General features: G+C 31.4%; 1 protein-coding gene across 2 annotated transcripts in view; it reads right to left on the bottom strand.

Annotated features, from left to right (window-relative positions):
* Positions 1 to 23,212, bottom strand: part of LOC107455405 (protein spaetzle) — a 36,038-nt gene that overhangs the window by 2,590 nt on the left and 10,236 nt on the right. For both annotated transcript variants that reach the window (XR_011637350.1, XM_071183681.1), the window contains exons 2-3: positions 9,227 to 9,483; positions 7,264 to 7,494 (exon numbers count right to left, since the gene is read on the bottom strand). Coding sequence is in view for 1 of the 2 variants with exons in the window: in XM_071183681.1 (XP_071039782.1) it covers positions 7,264 to 7,494; positions 9,227 to 9,483 (488 nt within the window). In the remaining variant the exon portion in view is untranslated. The remainder of the gene's footprint in view (positions 1 to 7,263; positions 7,495 to 9,226; positions 9,484 to 23,212) is intronic.

Below are 23,212 nucleotides of genomic sequence, written 5' to 3'. Positions count from 1 at the left end.
TTTAAAACATCAAAAATAACGTTAAAAAAATATTCTCTAATAATTTCTATCTCAAGCATTATTGCTATCATAAACTTACTTATTACAAAGAAATGCATTGAAATAATTATTTGAAGAGGAATTTGGATGCAAATTTTATGAAAGTTTGAAATAAATTTTAAATAATGAACACAAAAAAAAAGATTGAAGAATAAAAGAATATTTATTCATGCATACATTGATTTTAGTGAGAAGAGCTATAATGTAAGTGGCAAAAATATTAGATCTATCTCACTCAAATAATTCAATAGCGCAAGAACATTTTTTTTAAAAAAAAGAAGTTCTAACATGAAAGATTAAAGAATGGTTTAAAAATTTTACAAAACATCCTAAAAGAGATAGACAATGTGAAAAAGCAAATGCCATCAAAACTGGAATCTTAGCTAGACAACTCCAACTATCTTAGACAGTCTACATTAGAAACAGATTCTATCGAAATCAAAGTCTAAAGCAGTGTTTTCGACTTTTTTAGAGTCAGAAAATAAACTGGAAGAAAAATGTGCTCGTTTACGACTTTGAGTACGAGATGATTGCTCGTAAAAAATCTGAAATGTTTTGTTTTATTTGATAAAAGATAAGTTTAAAAAAGTGACCTTTATATGTTGCTTTGCGAAAGAGAAAAAAATACCAGGGAAAAGAGTTTCCTTTACATCAAACAAATGTGCATTATGAAATAAATATTTCATTTGTTTAACAGTTTTAAGACTCTAAGGAAAATTCTGAACATAGTAAAAATTTACTTGCAACAAGAAATAGAAGTAAAATAAAGGACATTTAATATTATTTCCATAGTTTTATAAATGGTAATATAATGAATTTAATTTGATTTTATGATTTAATTTCATTAAATGACCACATTTGTTTGCATCATTTAATTTGGCAACTTGATTTAATTTGCTGATAAAATTTGCTCATAAATTATGGAAAAGTTCGAGAAATACTTCTAAAACAAGATGAGTAGTCGACACAGGTTGTGTCTCATTTTAATTTTTTTTTTGCATGCATCAAATTATGTAATATTGTGTCAAATTGTACAGTCATTCATTATTAATGATTTTAAAATGTTTTTAAAAATTTTAGAATATAAGAATGGAATATAATAAAAAAAACACATTTTTCTAAGTGCATTAAAAATGAAAAAGAAATAAAGTGCAAAATATGCACTCATTTTGAGAGCCTGCTCCCAAGACATTTTTATGACACAATAGTGATGAAGAATATCAAACTATCAATACATTTGCGTAAGTAATTTTCTAATTTATTTACGGTATCTCTTAATGCTAGATTCCTGTTTGAATTGCGATGATGCCTCACGAATTAAAAAAAAATCTTGGAATATTTGGCGTTCACAGTCTTAATAATTTCAATTATGGGCCGAATATTATGACTTCAGAGTAGGACAAGAATCAGAACATTTGTACTGAATACAAATGAACACCACAGTCAGACTCACAGAAAAAAGATTTTTTTTTTCTGTTAGGGTGATTAAATGAAATTTCTGACCATTCGGTAATAAAGCCCCAATTTTTTACTTCATTCTTCGCGAAATCACGTTTTTTTTGACGAATCTCGAACTCCTAAACATTCGACGGCGTTGCCTCCTCACTCCTGTGTCAGTTCTGTGCTTTCTAGGAGTTTATATTGCTTCGTCCTTATTTGCTTTTCTTGTGATAGTCGAGTACAATAGCAAAATTTACTTTGTGACCCATGAAAAAAGATTAATATTTATTGAAATTTATAAGCTGTAAGTTTTGAAGTAGACACTAATGTGAAATAAAATCATTACAGTAGCACTAGTTCTCCAACATTTTTTTTTAACTGATCCTTAAAATGTTTGCACAGTGTGAAGGGATGGTAAAGCGCTAGGTAGCATGCTAGGTTGTCAAGCAGTTTCCTGAGATAACTGAGTATTCATTTGCTCATACGCATTTATATTAATAGATATGTTGCGAAAAACCTGATACTTTTGATTATATTTATATCCTGAAACAGAAGGATACGGCAATATCTTAAACTTGGAGAAAAGTCTATCCGGAACATTTTACAAAATAGGAAGGAAAAAAAATATATAATGAATTAGCTCTAAATAAGCGGTCGCCAGTGTCTAACCGGTGATCATTACGTAGAAAATGGCTACCAAAATATCAATTCCGATTACGTGGATATGGTTACCATGGTTAGGGGGACATGGTTAATGTCTGGTTAATGAGTATATGAGGTGGTTAGTGGTGACCGTTGGTTGGGTTGGTTCTAATGCCACTTGCCACACGGGCAAGCCTGCTTGGTGAAACCGAGCAAATTTAAGGCAGAGTGTGCGATTCTTGCTTTTCAGTGGCGCGATCTATGGCCAAGAAGTCGACTTCTGCCACACCATACGTCGCACCAGTTTATAGGGCGGACCCATTCATTCATCCACAGACCGTAATTTTGACCTGAATCAGAGAACGATCGATCTCCAATCCAGTACCCCCAGAGGTTTTGATTTGTTATGGGAACATGGAGGACTTTGCTACTCAACAGAATTTTAGCATGCATCAGTCACCAACTACACGGGGAGTCTTCGGCCGGCTGGGTTCGAACCCACGAACTCTCGGACATGGACCCAGCGCCCTGAAATATTCTCGATTCATGTCGATTCCCGCGTAATAAATGTTCTATTTGGATCGTTCGTACAGCAATCTTTTCTTCGAATTTCCACATTTTTAAAAAAAAATCCTTTTAATACAATACGAGAATATCGAATCACACCTTTAAGTAGTGATTTTCTGATGAACTCGATTTGTAACAATAAATTTACGTAATGCTATAAACCACTTTTTCGCTACTTGTGGATTTCCTCAGTGTCGTTAAAGTTTCCATAATTTTTAATACGCTTTTATTACTGCACATAAATTTCCAACTACGCTTTTGAGTTATCAATTTTTGTTGAAGTTGCTCTCTTATAACACTTGTAGCAACTGTGAATATTAGAAAAAATATAAAGCTAACGAAGAAGGTACCGGAAGATATAGTGCTATTTCAGATGAAGTGGAAGATACAGCGAATTTCAGATATAGTGGAAGATATAGTGGCGCTTTTTTAAAGCATATGGCTACTTTTCTAAACATTTGAAATTCTTAAGAATTAAGAAAAAAACTGTTAATATTAATAATGTAAGGCATTTCTTTAGAAGCATTTTTCAAAGTATGATAAACATTACAAGGTTCATTTCAAGAAAGTTTTGAGAAACAAGCGTGAAGTATATCAATTTTGCGAATATTTTTTTATGCTCATGATAATTTGGTATTGTCTGAAAAAAAAATTACTAAAATGCACTTAGTGCATTTTTGACGTAAAGGTGGCAATCGGGTTGCGACCGGCTGGCATTATTTTTAATCGCCATTTATTATATTTAGCCACTCTAAGGCATAAAATGTTAAAAAATTTAATGCAAATTTTCGATTGAATTCCATTTTAGTACATAAATTGTTATTTTAAAAGAAAATATTTTATTTGTAAATTGCTGAATTATGCAGTAGCCATGAATCTTTTAAAATTAAGCTACTTTTCTAACACTTAAAATTAAGTCTGACTTGGCAATAGATCTTGTATGTATACATTTTAATTACTGAATTGTCGTGGTGATAAAAATAGTTTTTATAAAACATTAAAAACCAAGATCATTCAGATAACTTTCTCTCAAAAGCATTAGTTGATAGGCTTCAGTTTCCTATTAAGTACGTGAGCTCTAAATTAAATAAACAGTTTGCAGATAACAGCATTCTTCGTCTGAGAAACTAACAGAAATCTGGGACGTATTCAAGATAAAAATATTAGTTTTTGTTAATAATTAAGGCTTAATATTTTATTCGAGATAGACAAGATGCGTTTGAATTATTACTAGCAACCTCCGGCTACAAACGTTTTCGTGTTTTTAAATAAGTAGAATTTGAAAGCATTTCGAGATTTAAAATAGCACAGATTAAAATCAAAATTATGTGTAAGTATAACTTAAACGTCTCGAAAATGAAAAACCTTTCGGAGGAAAAGGAATAAATATATTTATGTTTAAAATTACCTGTGAAAGTTTAATTATAGCATTTCCTTAATTTTCAATAATTTATGTAAGTTTGAGTAATTGTTCCCTAAAACGCGTTTTTACTTCAGCATTTTAACAATGAGTTTAAAGATCTTTAATTAGATATTTTATATCTCCTTTGAATTTCGTCTGTTTCTAGTCTTTTAAACATTTTATAACAATGCTGCTTCCAAGAGATGGCAGCGTGAAACAATAAAAAAAACATCTTCTTCAATATTGTTTGCAAACAAATCAACAGTAACGGATGAAAAACTTCTTAATTATCCAAAACATATTAGCAATCTGTAACAAAAAAAGCCATGCAAATCGGTGAAACTATCTACAAGATTCTTAGGAAAGTTTCATCTGTAACGATGAGTATCAAGAAAGGAATTTCGCATTTTCGATATCACGCCCGAACTACACGACGTCGTAAAATACTAATAGTTTGCAAACCACCCAATAAAATTTTGCTAACTGTAGAAAAAAACACGACCCAAATCTTACGTTCTTGAATTATTCGAGAAGACAAATTCAGAGAATGAGACTTTTGCTTTTATATAGAGATTTTCTAACCTAAAAAACTGTCTTAACTTAAAACAGCGCGATTGGCCACTGACACTTCGGATACCTTCTTCGAAAGTTATCAGCAATGGATGGTGTTTTCTACACTAGGGAACGCTGCAAGCTCGGTACCGTCTAAATTTCCGGGTTACTGTTTCCATTGTATTTTGAAGCCATTTGGCATCATTGTGTTTTGAGATTCTTGCAAACAATGTATTTGATTACTTATTACTTGTGTTTACAATGCTAATAATACTGGTGTTTACAATGCTAAAAGTGTTAACAGTAACGTAAGATGGTGCACAGCTTGCAACAAGAACAAATAGTAATAAACTTATGGAAAGAGGCCAAATCAAGACTGCCAAAAAAGCGAGTTATTCAAAATCTAGCAACCATGTCACCTTTTTTAACAATATATCTCTAAGTAACCAAAACAAATTTTCAATTCAAACTCACCAGAATTACATAATAACATTAATATCTTATGAAATACTGCAGATTTGAGCTCAGAAGTTATCTAATTTATTTCTTTTATTGAAAACAAAATTATCCGTTTGAAAATATCGCGTCGCAGAATAACATGTAGTAAGGAGCAGCAAACTTTCTAACCGGAACTAGAGCAGGCATACAGCTCGAGATTGTTATTGTTTACATTTCTTCTGAAAACACCATCCATATGGTACCCGCAAGTGACGTAATGTTGGTATCTCGATCCTGGTTTGTTGTTAAAATGCGGCATTTGCTTACGTATGCAGCTGTTCTTTCCATTTTTTTCCTGAGTTAGCTAAGACCGTCAAGTATTAATTTTTCAGTGACACACTCTATATTCTTTCACAAAAATTTCAAATCATTCACTATATATTTCTTACTTAACACAAAGACAGACGCAAAGCCCTGCAGAATATGAACAAACTAATTATGAATCGAAGTTGCAAGACGGTTACAAGTTACAAGACGTAGAAAGAATTACATTTTAACAAATTCCATGCGTGATACGGCGTTGTATTTAATTAACTTCACATTAATTAGCATCCTAATTTACGTGGAGGAACTTAGTTCGACTTTAACACGCCATCTTGTTTATAGAAGATAAGCTGGCGCTGAGGTCACGTGTCTATGTATCAGTTAATCGTCTTCTACTTGAGTTGCTAGTACCCATTCAGTTCAACAAACAGTTTAACAACTAATAATTAATTGTATTATAAAAATTAATTGTATTGTATTAATTTAATTTTATTATATTATTGTCGACCTGGGCTGAAACCCAGCATCTCAACTTTAGCAANCATGCAAATCGGTGAAACTATCCGAAAGATTCTTAGGAAAGTTTCATCTGTAACGATGAGTATCAAGAAAGGAATTTCGCATTTTCGATATTGCGCCAGAACTACTTGACGTTGTAAAATATAAATAGTTTACAAACCACCCAATAAAATTTTGCTAACTGTAGAAAAAAGCACGACCCAAATATTAAGTTCTTGAATTATTCGAGAAGACAAATTCAGAGAATGAGACTTTCGTTTTCATATAGAGGGAGATTTCCTAACCTAAGAAACTGTCTTAACCTAAAACAGCACGATTGGCTACTGACACTTCGGATACCTTCTTCGAAAGTTATCCGCACTATGATACCTGCAAGTGACGTAATGAGGGTAGCTCGATCCTGATTGGTTGTTGAAATGTGGCATTTGTTTACGTTAGCAACTGTTCTCCTTTTTTTTTTTTTTTTTTTTTTTTTTTTTTNTTTTTTTTTTTTGAGTTAACCAAGCCTGGCAAGTATCAATTCTTTAAGTAACACAGTCTACATTCTTTCACAAAAATTTCAAATCCTTCATGAAGTACTTTGTACAACTAAATAAGATTCTTTTCACAACACTTAATTATTTACTTTATTTTATTCATATATAGAGAGAACAGTTTGCAAAGAATTCTGTTAGATTGAAAAACATTTCGCTAAAAAAGAACGAATTCTAAAAGGAATAAAAATAAACAACTTAAAGAATAAAAATGGTGTTGCCAGTCATATAATTTTTTGAAATTTAACTTAGAAATTGACAAACCAAACGATATTAACAAAATGACGTAGAAAACGCAACTAGATCAAAGTTATACAAGCGCAACTAGATCAAAATTATGATACCTGAGCGCTTGACGTAACACTTCACTATATATTTCGTTCTTAACACAAAGATGGGCACGAAGCCATGCAGAATATGAACAAACTAATTATGCATCGAAGTTACCAGGCACACAAAACAAAAATATAACTCCGTTAAAGTAAAATACATAAACAAATAATAAATCTAAGTTAAGTATAGGAAGCAGACAAGAAAGAAATGCATTTTAACAAATTCGATGTGTGATACGGTGCTGTTCTTAATTAGCATCGTAACTTACGTGGAGAAACTTAACTCGACTTTAACCTGCCATCTTGTTTATAGAAGATAAGCTGGTGCTGAGGTCATAGGTAACGTGTCTATGTATCAGTAATCGTCTTCTTCTCGGGTTACTAGTACCCATTCAGTTCAACAAACAGTTTAACAATTTTTAATTGTACTATATTATTGTTTGAAAAATTGTAAGGAAATTAGAAAATTACTTACTCGCACATTTCAGACATGACTGCTTGGACATAGTCATCAACATCATTGACCACGAATGCCCATTGGTCGTTCTCGTTGACCGCTGCTTTGGGGAAGAAAAATCTAGAATACTGAGGACACACAGGATCTTCGTATATCTCTCCCGGAATTCTTCGTGCTGACATTGTCATCGTTCCAAACAATTCTTGGAACTCATCTTTGGAATAAGTTATGGCAGACCGAATCTCACTTCTAGAAGTATAAAACAGAGCTTTAGGTTGGTGAAAATTATTTAGAGTTATGATCCGTTTTTGCGGACAGGAAAAAAAAATCGTTTAAGTAATGAACAGCTAGTAATTATTTTAATTTTAAGACGTTGCAAAGTTAACTGTTAACCGAGCCTACAGTCACAACATAAATATTCGCCTCATATCCATCCAAAATTTAAACAAATGTCGGCTTTGAAACCATTTTGTTTCACTCCAAGCAGACCTTGTAAGTAGAACCGGTTGAGCCTCATTCCTGACTTCGAAGATCACTTCAAGATGAGGCAAATATTCCCATTGAAAACTAAGCAGTTGAGAGGTTCGCCCACTCCAGTTGTGTATAAAAAGAGTAGTACCTATCAGTTATATAATACCACAATACTAGTAGTACCTTTTACCACTGTTTATGAAGCATTGTCGTCGAGAATAAGTTGCAAATTTTTAACGGCTCTCTGAAGGGACAAAATACTAAATTTTCAAATAGATTTTGAGTAATTAGATTGTAGTTTTTGCTATTTTTTACGAACGATTATCACAATACTTCAGGATTTAATTTTTTGCCACTTTTTCGATAAACCATACCACTAGCGCTGAGACCATAGAACTGGAATGGAAATAAAGGATGCATGCTGTTATATTTCGGCATCTCTCTTCTTCCTAAACATTAGACTACCCTCTCTCACGTGTTCGTAATCGACGATTTTGGCGGAGAAGGAAGGGCGTCACGTGACAATTGAGATGAGTTCTTTTTTCTGGTTGATTCGCTTTTGTACTTATAAAAGCAATAGAGGAAAGTTAAAAGCTTCAAGAGCGTTAGGATTAGCCGAGCAGTAAAGTATTTGATCATATTTCGACGAAACTTTCCTAGAGTGCAGTAAAATGTTCAAAAAATGAGGAAAATATTAATTGCATTTTGTTCCAAGGATTGGTAACGACAGGGATCACTGCACTTAGCCTCTAAAGTAATTCGCTCTAAAGAGGACATCTTAGCCTCTAAAGAGGACATTGGTTGAGATATTTTATTAGTTATGAGGTACTTTTTTTTATTTATTATTTTACTTTAGTTTAGTTTCTTGATTTATATTAGCGAAAGCTATTAGTTGCGGAATTAAAAACTTTTGCAGACGATCTGAAGATGGGCAATCCGTCTTATTTTGTGCAAATTTCTAAATATTTTTCCCGCCTTACCGGTATTCCAACCCAGATCGCGCAACGATTAAAAATCCCGAGAATTTTTTTCTTCTCTAACTGCAGGTACTGAACTTTCGTTCCTCACCTCAGAAGTGTTGCTCATTTAACGTTACCCAGTGGGCACCTGTGAACCTAAGTCACGGAGGCGAGCAACATTGACCACGCCACACTGCTACAGATAACCGTTCATAGGGTGGGCCACATTCACACATCACACACGACAGAGGACAACACACAGAGAGAAGCATCCATGCCCAGAGTGGGATTCGAACCCACAGCTATTGGCTTCGCAGTCAGGCACGCTAACCGCTCGGCCACCTGACCGGCAAGTCCCGAGAATTATTAAGCATTATGAAGCAGTAGGCGTATCTTCTAACGCAATTAAAGTATAAAAGCTGCGGATTTAAACAAGATCAAGGTAGAAACATTGAGTTCAGATCACCAAACTGCCTAGAATGCGCATTATTGGGATGGCGAGTAGTAGCCAGCCTCTAAAAAAGCTAATTTCTAGACGTGATTTTACTTACTCTGGATAATTTTCGATATTCTCACAATAGGTATCTTTTTGCTTTTTCACACAAAGTGGTGTCCCGTAGATGTCCACTGACGGTGCCATCGGACGCTGTCTTCCCACATATTCAACGACTAGATCAGGGAAGACGGGGAGTGAATGCTCGGTTGAATTAGAAGTTGGAAAAATCACCGTTCGTTCACTCTTGTTTTGAGAGGTACCAGAAACTAAGAACTTCCAGGAAAATTTTAGGCTTAAAATCAAAAAAAGCACCTGAAAAATAAATTACTTTTCGTTCAATGTCTACATAGATTTTCAAAACATATTTTGTGATTATAAAATTAAAAAGAAAGATATATTATAAGAAAGTGATGAAATTATTAGTTGATGAGGTTATGAGAAAGTTAAATTATTGGTTGATGATGAATCCGATAATTTAATGGACATAAAAAATTAAAAAAATATTACCTAATATTTCAAGGTGTCAGATATAATACAACATTTGAGTTAAACTAGTAGGATAACTTAATGTATTCAAACTTAAAAGATGAAATTTCACTCTAATACACATTTGAACATAAGGAAAGTTTGTTTACACATTCAAACTTAACTAATGGTATTAATATATTGAAGTTTTTAAGATTTATGAAAGATGAAGAACGATAAAATTTTTCTTACGACGTTTATGAAAGTTAGCATTTGGAATAAGTAAAAGCTTTCAAACTTTTAATGTTTTTTATTTAAAAGGGTGGTAAAAATGTTTTATGTCTGTGTTAATATGCTTTTACTTGTGATTTTAAAATTGGTCGATTTATAATCTTCATCATTTTATCCAACAATGCGCATATTGTTAAAAAATTGATGAAATTTCTTTTTCGCGTTGGCAACAAAGGCCGTGTAACTAAAATAAAAGCGATTTATCAGTCATAAACATGGTATAAAAGAACATCAAATAATGACAGGCATCTACTAAAGAAAGCAACACCAACATCTATTTTAAGCGTAAATTATTTCCTTTTAGACATGCCTTTACCATTACTAAAGCTTTAAACCATGTGTATTCTAGGATGGTATTCACTATTTCATACTTTAATTTCGTTTAATCCATGTTGTATCTTTAGATTAATTAAAAGTTTAAAATTTTGAGCATAAATTTTCGGAATAACTCACTTTGATGATGAAATTATGTTGTCAAGTTCTAATCAAATTTTAATCAAAACTTTGCTTAAGGCTAAATGCTTTTACTTAAAGTTTAAGGTTTTGCTTGAGGTTAAGTGCTTTTTTCTTCTTCTACGTTTTCTATAATTTTCCATTTTTTCTCATACAACACTATTTTGTTTCAAGAGGCTGTAAAAAAATCCTATCGGAGTCAGTGTTGCTTAATTAATTTATGGTAATTGAAAATACAGGGCCTTAAAATTGTCTCAGGAAAAAGAGTGAAGGGCGTCGCCCTTACAAAAATGTCAGGTATTTTTGAGGTTATTTTGAGGTCTCCAGGTTTATTTGAGGCTTATTCGAAATTGATTTCATAAAGAACCTTAAAAGATTAACAGCCCAAGATGTATAAACAATGTCTATGAAGATGTTTTATTCACATTTGAGGTTGATGGAAATCTACTTAAAAGCAACCAGCTTGGGGGTTGTTTGTGTGGTGTAAATAATTCCATCTTATCTGAACTAAAATTATGTTTGAGGTTGATTTTGTGAGGTGTGAAACAGGTTGAAATTGAGGTTTATTAATGAGGTTATTTTGGTGCAAAACATAACCTTATTTTCCACCTCGTTTTTTTTTTTTTTTGCATTTGTCAATCTCAAAACGACCTCAAAAACACCGTATTTGACGTGTGTTTAGCGTTGGACGTGTGTAAAGACGTGTGTTTAGAGTTGCTTTTATTGTAGTACCAGCAACCATTTCTGTTTATTGTAATACCAGCAAGCAAAAACTCAACTAACTTGGGTCTTGTACGAATTTGCTGCAATGACAAAGTGAAACTCAAAGTTCAACTCAATATATTTTCTCAATATGTTGGGGAGTTGGCATGACATAAACATACAAAAATGTTCTGTGTTTACGTCAGTGCGTCGGCTGATTTGTTCATTATGTAGAAAATTAGACAAATATTCAATCTTTTAAAGTAGGTAAATATCATGAAAAAAAGATTCTCATTTAATTTTGAATTGAATCTCATAAGTCTGATAATTAAAAACATGCAGATTTTCTTTTTAATGTAAGTTGATGATATACGCTTTCACATAAATATATATATAACGTTCATATAGAATATTCATAAAACAGTGCACACAACAGCGCAAAAACGATAATCTCAATAACTGATTCGCTTATAAATGTAACATCATGCATACTTATATACTTATGTTGCTTATTTCGTGATATATTTCATCAAAAATAATCTTATTCGTTATAAAAGATAATTTTTGATTGCATTTTTACAATGTATTACTCATCAAATAGTAACTAATTTGAATTCAAGTTGCTTTCATGTTCGCGTAACTGAAAGTAAAACGATTTATTTCATTATAAGAAATTAAATTTATGTTTTTTGATAAAATAGTTTTCCTAAAACAAATCATTTCTTAGCAATTTCATATTGTGGAAAATGATGCACACAATTTATGTATTTTAAAAGTAGTCTGTAATCGAAAAAAATTCAAAAGTGTTCGATATCTAATAAATTTATATTTATAAATGCGTTTCTTTAACTCATCATATTTTTTTTAAAGTTAACTTTATAAAAATAATGGCACATTAGACAAATAAAGTAATTATTGAAGACAATTGAAGGATTTTTGAACTTTGGCAAACACAACTTTATGGGCGAAACTCCGATCATTTGATAAAAAATTGTTTAGAGTGAATCACTTTAGAACACATGTTTTGTCTGTATTAGATAGAGACTTGTGGTTTCTCTTACACGAATAGATAAAATTTATTCTTTTAACTTTATTGCTATTGTTTCTTTAAAATAAATGTAATCACTTTCGTTTGCAAAATTGATTGATTTTTTTTATTTTTCAGGATCTGATTATATAACTTTAAGTTCCTCACTTATGTCTCATTATGAACCATTTAAGATTTCGATAAATGTTTTAACATTAAATAAGTCTAAATTTTGCTTGCTGCCAACTTGTTTGGCAGTGGGAAAGAATTTTCGAAGTGTTAGTACTTAAAGTAGTACGTGTTTTATAGCTATTTTACCAACCTTTAAAGCATAGTTGCTTAACTATTATATCTGACATTCATAGGTATGAATAATTGATTTGTCATAATAAAAGGATTTAGGATTTTACTAATAAAATAAAATTTATACAATAAAACATAAATGTTACTACTTTTAACCCCTTCTTTCTCACTCCCGTGAAAATGACGGGGTAAAGTTTCGCCCTCTATTTCTCGCTCCCGTGATATTGACGGGCTGGAGTGTTCAGAAGTAACGCGCCAATAAGAATAAAATTAATTCATTTCTTTTGCCCAGAAAAAAATTTATTTCTCATTTTACACACCAGATGGCAGTAGCAGGATATTTTTAAGGTAATTGTAGATAGTTAGGTTATTTTAAACTATAGTTGCAGCACTGATCAAATACGTAATACAAATACAAAAGCCAAAAAAAACAGGCACTTTTCTGACCGTTTTCTTGAAACTTAACCGATCGTTAAGGGGTTAAGGAAAAATTTTCTCTTCCATGCAAGTTGGCACCTATGGGTTTCTACTATTGCACACATTAGTTTAATAGTTTTTAGTTATCTTAGTAACTCCTTACCTTATTTACAAATACAAAAATCTAAAAAAATTTTGGAAGTTATATTNATTATTAGTGAGTTCAAAAAGAAAATTGAAAAACGTAATAACAAAATCCAACATTTTTTATTTAACATTTATTAAACAAATGCATAAAACTCGAAAATGAATGAAAATAACTTGCTAATTAATATTTTTATTCATTTTGCAAAATAATTGCATTTCGAAAGTGGTGTCACTGAGTCTGCTGCCAGAATTTCTCAGAACGTGCTTAGACACGCTGAATAAGCGCTCCACGGAAGCACTAGAAGGTAGTGCAGAATTATATTTCACATATAATTTTTTTACGATTGGATATCAATTCAAAATTGATATGCTTTACGTTAATTAAAAATAAATCCGTTAATTATTCAATAAATTAAAAAAACGTAAGCATTTTTTTTAATTAATTTTTTTTTCTTTTTTTTTTCAGAAAGCTTACCGAGTTTCAGAAAAAAGAAACGATTTCATTCGCTATTTCCGTTACAAATACTTGTACTTTTTCCCTAAAAAAGTAACGAAAGTACAAGTAAAAGTACTAAATTTAAAAAGTAACGAAGTACAAGTAAAAGTACGTACTTTTTACTTGTACCGGCGTTACAAGTAACGAAAGTAAAAGTACTGGCATATATGCTTATGTCTCATTATGAACCATTTAAGATTTCGATAAAAGTTTTAACATTTAATAAGTCTAAATTTTGCTTGCTGCCAACTTGTGTCGCCGTAGGAAAGATTTTTCGAAGTGTTAGTACTTAAAGTAGTCCGTGTTTTCTAGCTATTTCACCAACCTTTAAAGCATAGTTGCTTAACTATTATATCTGACATTCATAGGTTTGAATAATTGATTTGTCATAATAAAAGGATTTAGGATTTTACTAATAAAATAAAATTTATACAATAAAACATAAATGTTACTACTTTTAACCCCTTCTTTCTCACTCCCGTGAAAATGACGGGGTAAAGTTTCGCCCTCTATTTCTCGCTCCCGTGATATTGACGGGCTGGAGTGTTCAGAAGTAACGCGCCAATAAGAATAAAATTAATTCATTTCTTTTGCCCAGAAAAAAATTTATTTCTCATTTTACACACCAGATGGCAGTAGCAGGATATTTTTAAGGTAATTGTAGATAGTTAGGTTATTTTAAACTATAGTTGCAGCACTGATCAAATACGTAATACAAATACAAAAGCCAAAAAAAACAGGCACTTTTCTGACCGTTTTCTTGAAACTTAACCGATCGTTAAGGGGTTAAGGAAAAATTTTCTCTTCCATGCAAGTTGGCACCTATGGGTTTCTACTATTGCACACATTAGTTTAATAGTTTTTAGTTATCTTAGTAACTCCTTACCTTATTTACAAATACAAAAATCTAAAAAAATTTTGGAAGTTATATTTATATAAAATTACTCATTTTTTAGTGCTTCTAAAATATCACAACACTTATAAATGGGGTATTGTAAAGCAACATATGAATTAAGTTGAATTAAGGAATTAATAAGGAGCTGTTGAATAGCTATTTCTTTGCGTTAACTGCATTACTTACTCTATTTTATATCCTTTAGCAACCTTCTAATTTACAGGTAAAAATTTTCCGCCTGCGCTGACTTTTTTCCCTTATTCGATTTTGATGTATCTTAGTCTAGCTCTGTAAGAATAATGGGGTGTTTTAAAAGAAAATTTCTGAAAATGGGCAAACCTTTGATTTAAATACATTTCTTTCAACTTATATGTAATCTACGCATATACATTGCAATTATATACAATAAATACAATTATAGCTAATACTACTTGGAAATTATATATGTAATTCAAAAAATTTCTTTATGAAGAAAATTTCCTTTTACATAGTTTGGAAACAAAACAATTCAAATCTTTTACCTTATGCAAATTCTTAAAGTGTTTAGAAACCAAAGAAAAATATAAGGAAGTGAAAATAAAAGCATTGCTACAAAGTGGGTAAAAATAAGCTAAATATTTTAGGGTTCAACGGAAATTTATGGTAAAATCGCTGAACAATATCTTTCATCTTATACCGAATGTTGATTTTCGTTCAATTTTGTCTCTTTGGCAATAAAATGCCGTTTTCTTTTTCTGTGTAAATTATGAAGCGTAATTTTAACAAAAATATAGCTTTAATTATTATGTAACCTTTGTAAATTAATAAGCTCAATTAAATCAATAATGTAATTCTTTTTTTTTTGTTTATTTTGAACAATTGGCTTTCTACACCCTTGTGCAAATTAATTGAAACAAACTCACTAAATTCAGAAAACTAAGAGAAAATGCTATTTTATTTAAATTTATACAAACTCAAAAATTTTTAGTACATAATATGATCTCCACGACACTTTATTAACATTTGGACACGATTCGGCATGGATTCCACTAATTTTTTACAGTCATTTATAATATTTTGTCCTTGTACCACACATGAATTAACGCCGTGATTAGCTTCTCCATAGTTGTACAGTCCATATTTAATAGGCGATTCTTGATTATGGCCCAGAGATTCTCAATTGGGTTGATATCCGGAGAGTTCCCTGGCCATTCCAATGTCTCAATTTGATTCTCAGACATGAATTTCTTGACAATTTTGGACGTATGGCGAGGAGCTAAATCCCGTTAAAAAATCCCTGTTCCATCAGGGTATCGTTTCTTCAACTCTGAAACAACTGTTTTACTCAGAATAGTAATGTACTGCTCAGAACGCATCATACCGTCAATAGGCAGCAAAGGTCCAACCCCATTGTAACCGAAACAACCCCAAAACATCTTCTTTAAAAAACACGAAAAAAAAGTTTGTTTCAATTAATTTGCACAAGGGTGTACTTCTCATTTTTACACATATATAGAAGTTTCTTTTAGCCCTCCGTAGCCAACGCCAGAAAAGCAATGTCATCAGTTTTGTGACCATATGCATTTTATGAAATATCGATGGCTTTACAGCTGAAAATGGGATGAGAACGCTTCAATGTCGGAAATACATTTTCAGTTTGAGTTTAATGATTCAATACAAATTTTATTTAATATGGAGCCACAAAATATTACATTATTGCACTCATCTTCTTTAAATAATGAAACTGAAGAAACAAAATGTTACAACACATTAATCGATTATAAAACTTAATTTAGGTTGTATTTAAATCAAATAAGCTTTTAAAATTATTATCGTAAAGAGCAATATTTCTTTATTAAATTAAATTTTTAAAAAAAAAGACTAAAGACGCAGACTAAAAATTTTGGATACAATTTTAATTTTTTTGGAAAACTAGGCATGGTAATTAAGGTATTGTGTATAAAAATAAGCATAAACGATATATTTGATGCAAAGATGTATAATGCAAAAATGATTTAATCAAAGATGTGTAAGAATCACACAAGTGTAGAAACTAAAGTATATTTATAAAATGACTTGAATAAAAATTTGTATTATTATTCTTAATTAAGAAGTTAAAAGGTCATCGTCTAAACTCACTGAAGAAGACAAGATTTTTTTTAGAAATTCTTTTCGGTAAATAATATAATCACTCACGCCATATCTTTTTTTCTTCTTATCGTTTAGGGTAATAAAATCGGAGACAATTATGAAAAACAAGGTCATATTATGTAATCAAGCTCTGAAGTATGTCGCCAGAGATAAATTTCTTCTCTTCACTTCTTTTGAAGTTTATACAATATTTATTTAATATAAGATTTTGGATAGTTATGTCAAGTATTTCTTCAGTGACATTCTAAATATACTGTCTAATCTACCACTAAGTATTTAAAGACTTGTTATAGAAAATACCTACGCTAATTTATATTCAACTGTCGATGAAACTTAAACACCTCAACTCTCCACACATGGGAATGCTGTTGTGTTGCTGTTGTTGACGTATACCTGTTTAGGCAGATGGGGTGCGATTTTTCTTGTTTTCCAGTGGCGCCATCTATGGCCAAGAACTCGACTTCTGCCACACCATACGTCGCACCCGTTTATAGGGCGGACCCATTCATACATCTACAGATTGTAATTTTGACCTGAATCAGAGAACGATCGATCTCCAACCCAGTACCCCCACTGGTNGACCATACATCCATTAATTCATCCACAGATCGTAATTTTGACCTGAATCAGAGAACGATTGATCTCCAATCCAGTACCCCCAGAGGTGTTGATTTGTTATGGGAACATGGATGATTTTTGCGACTCGACAGATTTATCGTGCATCAGTCACTTTACACGGGGATTCTTCTGCCAGCGGGGTTCGAACCCACGAACTCTCGGACATGGGCCTAGCGCCCTACCGACCAGGCTATCCCAGCCTGCGGATTTGAATGCTTTCCAATAATTTTTGTATGAGGGCTAGAAACATTTTCCTCGACTTGAATTGGTGAAGGCATGTTTATCTTCCATAGAAGAAGAAATTTATTTGCTTCAGGGGAAAGTGGTTGTAACTCACCTTAATTTAAAGAATTAGAGCATTTTAAAGCATTTATTAAATTTAAATAAAATAATGAAGTAAATTGAATTTATAGCATTATATAATGAAGTAAATTGAAGAACCTTAAAGCATCGCAATAAATTTAAATGAACTAGGACTCCAAATGTGAGTCAGATTTTAAATTTAGTTATAAAATAGGCCAAAACGTCCGAAAAAATTCTAATAAATCAAATTAAAATCTAATTAATTTAAACTATGTGTTTACTAACAAGAATATTTAATGGATAAAAGAGAACCGCTGTTTAAGAGAACTGTATAGAAATCGCCATACTCAGATGACGCTTAATTAATTTTGGTAATTTTTACTACTGGTATTATGGTAATGGGTGCAGTTTATCTCTAACAGAATGATAATCAAATTGAATTAAATTATAATCCCTTTTGAATTTTTATCAATGAAGTTAATAGAAAACTTTCAAATCGTCACGCGAAAATATAAGAGGACAATGAAACTATAAATTTACTTAGGAAATCAAATAGTGACTTTTAAATCATTGTAGTAAAGTTTAATAAAAATGATATTGAAATTAGCTAAAGAACTTTTCAATCATCGTAATAAATTTAAACGAATCAACAATCAAATTTGAAATTGAGAAAAAATTCTGAAGAGCAATTTAAACTGAACTGAAAAAAAATTATTTTGTGTTTTTGGATATAAAATTTGAATTTGAAATATATATTAATGAAGTGAAAGCTAAATTTCGAATCATTGTAATAAAGTTTAATAAAATAATTATCATATCTGAAATTTAATGGTGATTTGAACAAAAATCATTTCAGTCCCTGGAATTTAAATATTTATGATGAACTGATCAAAATCTTTTGAATCGTTATAATAAACTTGAATAAAATAACAGTCGAGTTTGAAATTTGTTAAAGAGTTAAAAACTTTTAAATTATTGAAATCAAATTCAATAAAAATTACAAGCAAATTTGAAATTTAAGAATGAACTGAAAAAAGAACTTTCGTGACGTTGAAACTTAAGCAAAATAAAAGTGAACAGAAAATGTTTGATCCATTGTAGTAAACATGAATAAAATTAGAATCACATTTTAAACGTTTTTATGAATTCAAAAAGGAATTTTGAAATTTAGTAATTTAACACTCAAATGGAAAATTTTAATGAGCAAGTAAGCAAATAACTTATGAATTATTATAGTTTTTTTTTGTAGTTGTAATTTTATTGGTTTATTTTTATTTATCGGAATTAGTTTATTCTTATTCATCATAATTCATTGACTAGTGTGTGACATAACACAAACTCATGAGGAAATAAGAGCAGCGTTACACAAATCAATATGCAAAGCTAAATCGCAACTGAATTGTTGCAGTAAATCTAAATAAAAATGTGTATTTTTCATTAATGTAGTAAATTTAGATAAGAAAATATCATTCGAATTCGAAATTTATTAATAAGGTGAAGAGAACTTTTGAATCATTTTATTTAACTTAAAATATAATAAAAACCAATTTGAATTTTATTAATGAATTGAACAAAAAAGTTTAGAATGTTGGAAGCTTAAACAAAAGTTGAAATTTACCAAGGAAATGAACAGAGAACTTTCCAATCGCTTTCATAAATGTAAACTGACGATCAAATTTCAAATAAAGTTAACAGAAATCTTTTTAAATGAACATAATAAACTTAAATATAAACATTAAATTAAGTTTTGCTGAAGAAGAGAAATTAAACTTTTAAAATTACAATAAACTCACATAAAATTATAATGAAATGTGACGTTGTTGTTGATGAATATAAGACAAAAAAGAGAGAAAAGATTCGAGAGAAATTGTGAAATAATTAGTTCTTGGTGTAGTCTGAAATGTATGACACGACCTGAACTAAATCCGTGTTTCTATACTTTCCTTTGACCCAAAATTAATATTTTTACACGCCGTTAAAAAAACATGCCAATGTCTTCGTTTTTACTCAGTTTCTTTTTCGAGAAAGTAAAGTTAAAGATAATAACACAAATATTGAAAGTGTTTTGATTTCACAAACGGTTTAAGAGCGAAAGAAATGTTATATTTCTGACTGAGAGAAAAAAGTATGGTCGAAACTACCAGAATATGGTAAAGTTCAGCGTGTTTTTGACGGTATTGCAACACCAAAGAGTTCGATAATTTTTATCGAAGCGCTTTGGTAATGATTTTGGTAAACTTAACAATAAAATATTGTTTCATAATAAGTTATAAAATTTGGAAATGGGATAAAAATTGGTAGTTTTTTCATGGCACCTTAGAATATGGCATAAAAATCATTTATTTGGTCAAATTTGTTTTTCAGTTTTGTATTACTTTCTAAATGTGTGGTTAAGAGAACTTTGAAAACCAGATTATCCGGCAGTTAATACATGAAAGAAAAAATTGGGCCGGGATAGCATGGCCGGTAGGGCACTGGCCCATGTCCGATAGTTCGTTGGTTCGAACCCCGCCGGCGAAAACTCCCCGTGTAGTTGGTGACTGATGCGCGTTATAATTCTGTCAAGTCGCAAAGTCCTCCATGCTCCCATGACAAATCAATACTTCTGGGGGGTACTGGATTGGAGATCGATCATTCTCTGATTCAGGTCAAAATTACGTTCAGTGGACGAATGAATGGATGTATAAATGGGTCCGCCTTATAAACAGGTGTGACGTATGATGTGGCAGAAGTTGATTTCTTGGCCATAGATGGCGCCACTGAAAAACAAGAATCGCACACTCTGCCTTAAATTTGCTCAGTTTCACCAAGCAGGCTTGCCCGTGTGGCAAGTGGCATTAGAGCCAACCAATCAAACTAAGAAAAAATTACCAAATAAATGGTCATAATACCGTGCGTTTTAATTTTATCAACCAAAATTATGTATTTTTTTAAAACCGAAAATGCATTACTGTACAGTACGATAATTGTACAAGAAATTTTTATTTCGCCGAGTGGAACTTTTTTGTGTTATCTGGTTGCCCTGAAACACGCTTTTTTTTCTTCAGAATATTAGTTTTTTAATGTAATTTATATTACTAGAAGGCTTCGCCCCCTGCTCGCTGGCGCTCACCAACCCTCGGAACTGCTTTCACAGTTCATTTCGGATTGCTTCGCAATCCAATGCTCGCTTTGCTCGCTCATTGGATACGTTCTNATGTTTTATTATTTTTGCATAAACTTAATACAACGATTGTTAAAAATTAATACAATAAAATGAGGCACTTGCAATCTAATAGCTTTAGGTACAGGATTTTACAGTGGGTTGGAATTGTTTCTTTCAATTGAATTTTACGAAAACCTAAATCTGGTAACCTTACTCAATGTATGTTACTGTATTGGAACAATTGCTAAACAACATACGTAATTCAGATACTGAAATATTTTTAATTTTTTTCTTCGTTTCTTTTCTTTAGGAATTCAAATTTAGTACCTACCGATATATTTAACCAGAGCAAATACTGCAATTAAGTTAGTTGCTCAAAATATGTGAATTTATTGGAACAACTACCAACGTAACTCAGACTCTGAAATACTTTTCTTTTTTTCTTCTTCTCCTTTTTTCCTCATTCTATTCTATTCTTCTTTTTCAAACCTTTCTATTCTTATTCCTTTTATTTTTTTAATTTCAAATTTAGTATCAACCAATAAGTTTAACGAGATAAAATGTTGAAAAAAAGAAGCCGATTATTGACGAAACTTTATTCGAAACTAAATATTATACGGTGGAATATTACGTTTTTTTTTAATATAAGAAAAGCAAATCTGAATATCCCACAATCGGAAATAATATGCTCGTATTTAGCTATTTCTTTCCTTAATAACAATAATACGCATTTTTGAAGTTCAAAACTTTTTTGGGAATATTTTATAAAGCTCATAACTTCAGCTTAACACTACAGTAAAGGTTAAGAAAATGTACTAGAATCTAGAACTTTTATCGGAAACTTCTTCCTCTAAGAACCCCGCATATCATCGTCTTATTGTTGACCTTAAGATAAGAATAATTTAGTGAAGATTAATAGATGACAGACAAACACGTGTAAAGCTCCTTATAAATAAATCTCGATATCATGTATTTTTATCTTAAAATGAATGCAAATTTCATTTTCTTATTACTTTGATTGTAAGTAAGCACTTCAGTTGTATGACCTTCTTATTCCATCTAGAAGATCTTAATGCATATTGTATTATATTTTTCATCATACACTATGGGTAGCAAATATTCGCCAAGAGCGAGAAGTAAATGGTTTCATTTCATTTGTATGGCCGTTTAAATTCTTATTGAAGATACCTTACGTATAATATTTGTGCAATAATATATGATAAGGGAAAATAAGTGTAACCTGTCTAATACACAAGAAAGGTGATCTACTTGAATGCTGTAACTATAGCTTGCTTTGTCTGTACAAGCTATGAAGTATTTTCAAATATTTTATAAAACAGAATCTCTCCATTTGTGGAAAAACTGGTAGGTGGATTTATGAAAAGAAGATCCGCCACTGAGCAAATATTTAAGATTCGGCAGATTCTGAAGAAGACTAAAGAATTTGGAATAAATTCACACCATCTTTTTATTGATTTTAAGGCTGCCTACGATAGCATCAATAGAAAAGCTCTCATTGCAGCATTGAGCGAGAAAGTGCCTAAAAAATGATTTAAGTTGATTGGCCTGACACTAAATGAAATTAAAAATTAGGGTTAAAATATGGAATAATCTTTCGAGCGAAATGGTAATAAATAATGGTAATCGACAGGGGGATGCATGTGTTCAATTTAACATTTGAAAAAGTACTGAGAGATTCCAGCATTAACACCAGGGGAAATATTTTTAATTAATCTGTATAACTCTTGGCCTTGCTGATGGCGTAGGCATCATTGCTAAAACACTTATAGAACTAAGACAGGCTTTTATTTCCTTAGAGAAATCGCCTCTCAAGATGGGCCTGAGAATAAACTAGAACAAAACTAAATATCTGCCCTGTACTGAAACAATCTTTAATAACACACACTTAGAAATTGAAGAATATAAATTTGAGGTTGTTGACAATTTCGTTTAGAATCACTATAACCAATGGAGGCTTTAATGGAATTCGAAAATATATAAAATCTAATTTAGTTCATAGAAAAACAAAAGTTGTATTGTATAAATCTCTTCAATTTTAACATATGCTTGTTAAGCGCGGACCATGTCTCGTACGGATGAGATTATGTCTGGTATCTTTGAGAGAAAGGTCTTGATAAGTATTTTTTGAAGAATTCAAATAAATGGTGAGCGGATTCGAAGAACTAATTTAAAGCTTTATCACTCATACAATGAGCCTGACAATATTAACTTCATTAAACGACAAAGAATAAAATGGGCAGGCCACATTATCAGAATGGATGAAGACCGTACCACAAGAGGAGTTTTTAATTCCTGACCATTTGGCACGCCTAAAAAAGGTATACTGAATCGGAGATGGATAGAGGGCCTAGAAAAAGACCTTTCGGTCTTAAAGACTGGAAAACGCTAGTAGGAAAAAGGTTGGCCTGGAAAAAACTTCTTGAGAAGACCAAAGCCCTCCTTGAACTGTCAAACCATTGATGATATATATGATAAATGCTTACGTATGATAAAGACTTACGTTTTATAAAAAGCCTCTTTTACCCGGTTTAGAACTAGGGGTTTTCTAAAACAATTACTAATATCACCAATATTTAAGCAATAATTTTGGAGTAATAATATTTAAACGAATTATATGATCCAACTTGA

The sequence above is a fragment of the Parasteatoda tepidariorum genome, chromosome 7, assembly GCF_043381705.1.
Source record: "Parasteatoda tepidariorum isolate YZ-2023 chromosome 7, CAS_Ptep_4.0, whole genome shotgun sequence".
In the NCBI taxonomy this organism is placed as follows: domain Eukaryota; kingdom Metazoa; phylum Arthropoda; class Arachnida; order Araneae; family Theridiidae; genus Parasteatoda; species Parasteatoda tepidariorum.
This window is presented reverse-complemented; position numbering and strand designations above follow the sequence as displayed.